Source organism: Limulus polyphemus, unplaced genomic scaffold, assembly GCF_000517525.1.
Source record: "Limulus polyphemus unplaced genomic scaffold, Limulus_polyphemus-2.1.2 Scaffold1254, whole genome shotgun sequence".
In the NCBI taxonomy this organism is placed as follows: domain Eukaryota; kingdom Metazoa; phylum Arthropoda; class Merostomata; order Xiphosura; family Limulidae; genus Limulus; species Limulus polyphemus.
Genome location: NW_013666864.1, coordinates 7,306 through 15,066, shown reverse-complemented (window position 1 = coordinate 15,066; position 7,761 = coordinate 7,306). Strand labels below are relative to the sequence as shown.

The window sequence follows — 7,761 nt, the reverse complement described above, 5'->3', positions numbered from 1 at the left end:
AAAAGTAAAAAACAACGATTAAGTTTAAAATCGGAGTTTGCAAGCTTATATATCGTAGATTTGCTCGGTATATCTAAACTTTTCCACTATTATCTAAAAAAGTATGAAAGGAACTTTGATTAGTCATTTTGTATTTACACTGTTAAGGGGAATTTTTCAGACTGCTAGTAATTTATAAATAAGCAATGGGTGTTAAACACGTAAGACTTTCACACATGTGTTTCTTACTAAACTTAAGCAAGCTGATGTGAAATAAGCAGTGTTGTAAGAACTGAATGGAATGTATTTAAATTTATTTTTGGTGATCTTGAAATATTACTTTTGCCATGATTTTTGTTTGCATGAGTGTGTGCTATACGTGTTTTTGGCACTAATTATAATACATTTTCGGTTTTGTTTATAGCTAATTTTTCTTTAGGTAGTAAACTCTGTGAAGTTTTAAAAATGTCATATTCAGCCGAAATTTTAATGTGAATGATGTGCCAACTTTTTGTTTCAATAAAATCACAAGCTGTTTTTTTTAATCAAAGAATTTTTTGTGTGTAAATAAATTGCTGTGTGTTTTTCAGACATATTCAGCACATTGGTTTCGATCCTAGTACCGGGTTTGATGTAAGTATGTTTCATTATTTATAACGTGGATGTAAAAGTAACTGTCAAATTAATATCATAAGTTGAGTTAAATACAACTTTGTAATATTTATAGGAATGTGTCTTTCTTAGACCGTCAATTTTAGAGATTGTTCTTCAAAATCATTATTTTCAAAATTAAATTTTATAGATTTTTATTATTATTTCTATGTACTTGCATTATTATAAAATAAAATTTTATATACGCATTAATTTGTTGTAGAATGTTTCAGCTCTTTAATGTAATCAGAAGCCTGTGAATCTATGAATTGAGAGGTCCCAGAATGAAACCACAATTTGAAGCTGAATGCTCTCTCCAGTTTCAGCTGTAGGGATGTTAGACCTACGACAGTTAATTCTGCTATAGTACAGAGTAGCCACACGACTGACTAGTTCTTCTCTCTTTGGTCAATAGGCCTGACATGACTAGGTGGTTAGAGTGCTCGACTTGAAATCTGCGGGTCGCGGGTTCAAATCCCCGTCTCACCAAACATGCTCACCCTTTCAGCCATGGAGATGGTATAATGTGATGGTCAATTCCACTATTCGTTGGTAGAAGAGTAGCCCAAGAGTTGGTGGTGGGTTGTGACGACTAGCTGCCTTCCTTCTAGTCTCTCACTGCTAAATTAGGGATGGCTAGTGGCTATGTAGCTATGTGCGAACTTCCAAACAAACCAAACCCTTTGGTCTGCAGCTATAAATTTTAGATGGTTATTCATGAATCTTTGGGGTCTTTGTGTAGCCCATTTTTTAAACGTAGGAATGTACCAGATATAGAAGTGAATGCTTCATCATGTGGAAAAGTTTAAAATTTGATACTGTGACATTTTGAAATGTACACAATACAATCAATAGCAGATTGTAGGTTTGTTTAGTTTACTGATTGCATATCATTAAATTATAATAGATTTGTTAGCCTTGAAATACATGTGTATGCAGTGAATTGGAGATGAAGTTTAAGTTACAACAGTCTTGTGTAATATTTGCAATTTCAAAAGTGCTAATGACCAAGTTTTCACATCTTAGTTTCTTTAGCAGTATACTTGCCTTTCTGTGAAGTAATTAGTATCATTAGCAATAAATATTATTCTTGTCAATCTAAATAATAAAATTCAGTCCCTCTGTGTGTGTGTGTCACGTAACTCCTCCTAAACTGCTGGACTCACCAACTTCTAAGTGGTGCCAAACAAATCATCTCTGTCCTTAGGAAATATGGGTATTTTATGAAAACACTTTTACAGGGATTCCCTCAAAAGTGAACCCCAGATTTGTCATTGATTTACATTAGAGCATGTAAATAAGTAGGCTTACTAATTACCGTTCGTAACTTGGTTAAAGAAATTAAACTTGCATTATAGTGGCACTGATCATTAAACTGAAAAAGTAGAAAATGGGAGTTCAAGGTTGTTTGTGTGTGTGTCACGTAACAGCTTCTAAACCACTTTTCACATCAACTTCTAAATTGGTACCAAATCTTGGTCATGAGGTTTGGACAAAGTTACAAAATTTTCACCCAGAGATTTCCTGAAAACCTCTTCTCCTAAACTGCTGGACTCACCAACTTCTAAGTGGTGCCAAACAAATCATCTCTGTCCTTAGGTTTGCACAAACGTAACACTTTTCACCCAACCTCTTAGGAAATATGGGTATTTTATGAAAACACTTTTACAGGGATTCCCCCAAAAGTGAACCCCAGATTTGGCATTGATTTACATTAGAGCATGTAAATAAGTATGCCTACTAATTACTGTCTGTAACCTGGTTAAAGAAATTAAATTGACATTATAGTGGCCCTATAAGTGTGGACTATAGGCCCACAGGTTCTGTGGTATAAATATAAGTTTTGGTAATTCTGAGCTATTGTGCTTTATTATGTAAATAATTAATGACTCATATAAAGACACAATTTTGAAAGCTTCAAAACACTTCATTGTAAAAACTGGACAAAAATCATGTGCTAGTCATTTTTATGGTTTAGACTGTTTGTGAAAAGTTTTTGTACAAATCCCCTGTAGGTAGAGTATAATATTGTAGTTTGAGGATGGGAACCAGAACTCGAAGAAATCTGTATGTAGTATTGGTCAAATTCAATGACGAGGAACCCACTTTGAGAATAATAATGGTTGGAGACGCTTGAATGGGTAATGAAGAAAAACTTTAATATAAGTTTAACATAACAGCAAATGTACAACGTTTCGACCTGATGATGACAAAACCTTGCAAGTTTTCTTCATTACCCATTCAAGCCGTCTCCAACCATTAGTAGTATTGGTCAGTTATATTAGAAAATTATTTTACAAAAAAAGTTAATATCTATTAATAAACCAAGAAAAAAATAGAAATATAAACTATTATATTGAGATGTAAAATAATAAAAAAATAGTGCAGTATGTGTGTATTTTAAACTAGTTTTTAAAACATATACGTGTTGGTTGGCAACTTACAGCTAGATGGTAATGTCGACGAAAATCTTAAGGAATTCTTCAGTATAGCTGGAGTTTCAGAAAAGGATCTTCAAGACAATGATACACGTACATTTATCTATGACTTCATCGAAAAACATGGTGGCATAGATGCAGTTCGAGCTGTCAACCAACCTAATCCACCGTCAAGTAAGTAACTTAGTTGTTCTGTGAGTATTTATTAATTTGTCTGTGGTATGTATACTTGTATCTACAAATACTTAGTGTAGGTATAGATGAATTCTTATTAGAAGTAAGTACAATAAAATAAATGTGTAGTTATTATTCACCTTCTGTGTATATTTTGAACTATGATTATACATAATACTTAACAATCTTGCTTTGTAAGCCATAATCAAATACTACAATTCTCTTTTATAGGTGTACCCCCTCCTGTTCCTGCACGGGATCCATCAAGCACACCAACTCTATCTAGACCACCAGCTCCACCAGTTCTGTCAAGTAACTCCCTAACTCCGTCTATGCACTCTGTTACCTCCTCTCCTTCTCTTACTAGAAGTATGGGAGCACCCCCTCCACCACCAAGCAGAACACCATCAGGCCCCAAACCTCCTCCAGCTATATCCAAACCTCCACCTCTTCCAAGTTCTGCTCCTCCTCCTCCAAGTTCTGCTCCCCCTCCACCCCCATCCTTAGCTGCAGCTCCTCCACCACCCCCTCCTCCACCACCACCACCCCCTCCTCCTCCAAGCCTTCCGATCAATGGTACACATGAAGGAGGTGGTAGACTACCCCAATCTAGTGACTCTCGAAATGCCCTTTTAGATGAGATAAAGAAAGGAAAAAGTTTACAGGTGAATTTTGTATACATTACCTTAAGGATTTGATAATATTGAATTATTATTAAATGCTTGCAAATAAACTTTTAGAATTTAATTAAAATGTGTAATAATAATTCTGCTTCATCGTTTTTGCCATCATACAATGTTTAATTAACCTTAATATAAGAGATTTTACTGTTTAATCTATACCAACATCGTTATTGTTGTACAGTCGCAAATCAACTTTCAAAATTTAATTTAAATATATAATTCTAGTTTAACAAATACTTACTCAAAAATATTGCAGAAGACATATTTACATCACGTAATGATTATCTACTGTATTTCTTAAATAAAAATTGAAAACTATCCAAACTTATTTTTGTCATGTCTCCAGGTGTTTGGGCCATGCGTTTCCTCCTCGTTATCTTGCTCAGACTGTAACCCTGAGGGCTCATTTTTTATGTCCCATTGCCACAAATATATATATATATTATGCACTGTGGGAGTGTCAGTGTGCTGTAAGCATGATGGTCAAATCCCATTATTCAGTCATTCAAGAGTTAGTTATGTGTGCCTTTGACCAACTGTCTTCTCTCTAGTCTCTCAGTTCAAAATTAGGGATGGCTATATGTAGATAGTCCTTGGGTAGTATTTTTGGGAAAATTCTAATACAGTACAAATACCCAGAATATAGGTGTCTAAACCATGAACATGCCAATTAGTCTTTTTTTTGTTATTAATTTTTCTGCTGGATTCTTAACTAATATTTATTTCTTCCAGTCAGACTTTAGCATTTTCAATTAGCTTGAAATTTGTTTTATGTTTCTGCACTTTTCGAACTACAAACTCATTGGTTGAACCCACATTTACTTGACTGCCCAGAGAAGCATTGAGAAGTTTGAATTCTCCTTAGCTTTAAAAAAAGGGGGGGTAGAGTATAAAGCCAGTAACCAACATAAAGGGATGAAGCTAAGGTTTAATGCTATGTAATATAAATTACAATAGTACTAAATTAGTTACACTATTCTAAAGTGATGAGGTTTTGGGCAGTCAACGATACTGAGCTGTTTCAAAACTTTGTTTTGAAATATCTCTCAAGTAATTATAGGATTACAATTTTTCTATAATTTCTCATAATGTTCTTTTTGTGTTATGTCTGTCTGAAAGCTATCAGTATCTTCATTTGTAACAAAACATCAGGTAAGGAGAGGTCGAGTTAATATAGTAAGCTAAGACCTGCGATGGCAAACTGTTCGATTAATGGATAATCATTTGTTTTTTATACTGAATATATTGATAAGTTTTTATCGTGTTTAAATAACAAATACAAGAGTTTCTAGGTTGTTGAAAGAAACTATATTTTTTTAAATATTAAATTTATTTCACCCACAAATATTATTGACAGAATATCACATTACAAATGTGAGGTACGTATTCTTTGGTGTTTGTGTTGTTCACAGCAGGAAGTTGACTGTTTTAATCAGAAAAGTAAAATATCAAAGAAAGTATATTTTTTTGAATATAAATTTATTTCACCCACAAATATTATTGACAAAATATCACCTTACAAACATAATAGCGTTAAACTATTTAAAGGTGAGGTATGTATTCATTGGTGAATCTTTACCAGTTGTACAGTATTTGTGTTATTTATAGCAGGAGGTCACTGTTTTAATCAGAAAAGAAAAGTATGAAAGAAATATATTTATGAATATCAAATAACTTAAAATGTATTGGATACTTAAAATGGAACTTCCTAATAAATAATTTAGAAAAATAAGATGAAAGAAAGTATTTTTGTTGTATTTTACGACAAAACTGCTGATATTTCCTTTCTGAAAAAATTATACAGATGTTAAATTAAGTTGTTGACATTGAATGCAAAAAAAAAAAAACAAGGCTTGTTATTTAAAAAGTTTCTACCAAGGTTTGTGCAATTTGGTTTAAGTATTTTTCACTGTTAGAATGGTAAGAATAGAGACACCTGGTTTGAAAAAGGTTAACAAAATGAAAACAAAGAATTACTTTCTTATAATATAGATTGTATTAGGTATTTTTTTTCGGACTATTTTTTTTTTGATAGCTTCAGAAATTATTATCTTTTTTTCAGCATGTCGACAGTGATTCAGAGTCTGCGAAGAGTAGCAGTAATAGTCGAGGTGCTTTGTTGGATCAAATCAGACAGGGTATTGAACTGAAATCCGTAAGTAAATACTTTATTTTGTATGCTGTTCACTTTATTTGTAGAAGAGAGGTTATTGATATTGATTACACTTTATTGAATCAGATTTGAGGGAGTATTTGAGCAAAAATCTGATAAGAGAGATTAGTACATTATTTATTCTTTGTTGGATAAGACCAGATCTAATAATGAGTCTGGCCTCCATAGGGAATTGAGACTCTTTGCATGATTTGCCGAATATGTTGTCCCAAATTTTGGGGGGACACTGTTGTGTTATGTCATATGAAGTAGGATAATGAATGAAAACTTGTTAGTGTCCACTCTTTTTCGTTGAGTTAAAAAATTGAATACATATAACTGTTTTCCAAAGGTCATCATTTCTAGATGTGACAATAAAACAAAAATGTGAGTGGAATTAAATACTGAAATAAATGCATTTTATACAGTAAAAGGAAAGGATGTTCCTATGGATTGTTTTCAAATGGTGGTTGAAAAATTTGGATCCAACACACCAAGAAATATTATTTCAAAATTTGAAAAATGCTATATAAATTACTGATGAAATCTATATAGCCTTCATACAGGTTTGTTGATTTAGTGCCATCTTTAAATATTTTTTATGATATTAATGTAAAATTATTTTTTTTCCAATTTCCATATTTTGAAAATATTACTGTTAACTATTTCATTTATATTTTAAGAATGATCAGAATGTAACTATAAAATTTAAGTTTATTTTTGTCCCATAACAAATATAACTTGTATAGATCCATTACAAATTGAGGTTTTTATAACATGTCATGTGATTAGGTATGCAACTTTTACAGTTACTTTATTACGATGTAAAGTTTATTTAGTTACTCTAAGAAAACCTTCTGGAATAGTTATTGAAAATAACTGTCCTTCCCAAGGTTACCGAACAACCAAAATCTAGTTCTTCTCCGTCAATTCCACTGGAAGGTCTTGCAGGAGCTTTGGCTCGAGCCTTACATGAGAGATCAAGGGCAATTCACCAAACAGGTTAGCATCGTCAATTGGTTGGTATATTTTATAAACTATGTACCACCAGTTTGAGTTCTTTCTGGGTTTTTAAGTATCGGCAAATTTAAATTTTATTATATTTTGCACCAATTATAACTATTCATATCACAAAAACTATTAGGTCATTTTGTTTTTTGTAGAACAAATAGTACAATAAATTTAGGAGATTTGGAAACAGACCACAGATCTGGGAAATTTTGATAGTTTCTTAGACATTCTATTTATTCCTTAAAATGTATTTGTGTTAAATTATAGTTTAAACCTATGGAAATTTTCTTTTAGGACAAGACATCAGGTAAGCCTAATTAGGTTTAGAGAATATCATAGAGACAGCAAAATATTCTGATGACTAAATCCTTATTTACTGAATATTATTGTTAAGTTTATCATATGTAAACAGTGTAGATAAGCAAAAAAAGCTATTACTTATGAAATATATATATATAAACTAGCCATTAAACACAATATTCCTGTCAAGGTCAAATTCTCTCAAAAACCCGGCCCTAAATTAAAATTGTTTAGAATCACACAATACAAACGTCATTTACAAAATAACATGCAATAACTGCCCAGAATTCTGCATCGGAGAAACAGTAAGAAAATTGTAAACCAGCTTCACAGACCGCAATAAAACTGTTCCACGTTTTCCACCATTGCAACT

The 7,761-nt window shown here is 32.3% G+C and overlaps 1 protein-coding gene across 2 annotated transcripts in view; it reads left to right on the top strand.

Annotated features, from left to right (window-relative positions):
• LOC106462793 (neural Wiskott-Aldrich syndrome protein-like) overlaps positions 1 to 7,761 on the top strand; it is a 43,265-nt gene that overhangs the window by 28,205 nt on the left and 7,299 nt on the right. For both annotated transcript variants that reach the window (XM_013922755.2, XM_022390138.1), the window contains 5 exons: positions 570 to 612; positions 3,077 to 3,242; positions 3,474 to 3,907; positions 5,988 to 6,080; positions 6,971 to 7,079. In XM_013922755.2, the coding sequence (XP_013778209.1) occupies positions 570 to 612; positions 3,077 to 3,242; positions 3,474 to 3,907; positions 5,988 to 6,080; positions 6,971 to 7,079 (845 nt within the window). The remainder of the gene's footprint in view (positions 1 to 569; positions 613 to 3,076; positions 3,243 to 3,473; positions 3,908 to 5,987; positions 6,081 to 6,970; positions 7,080 to 7,761) is intronic.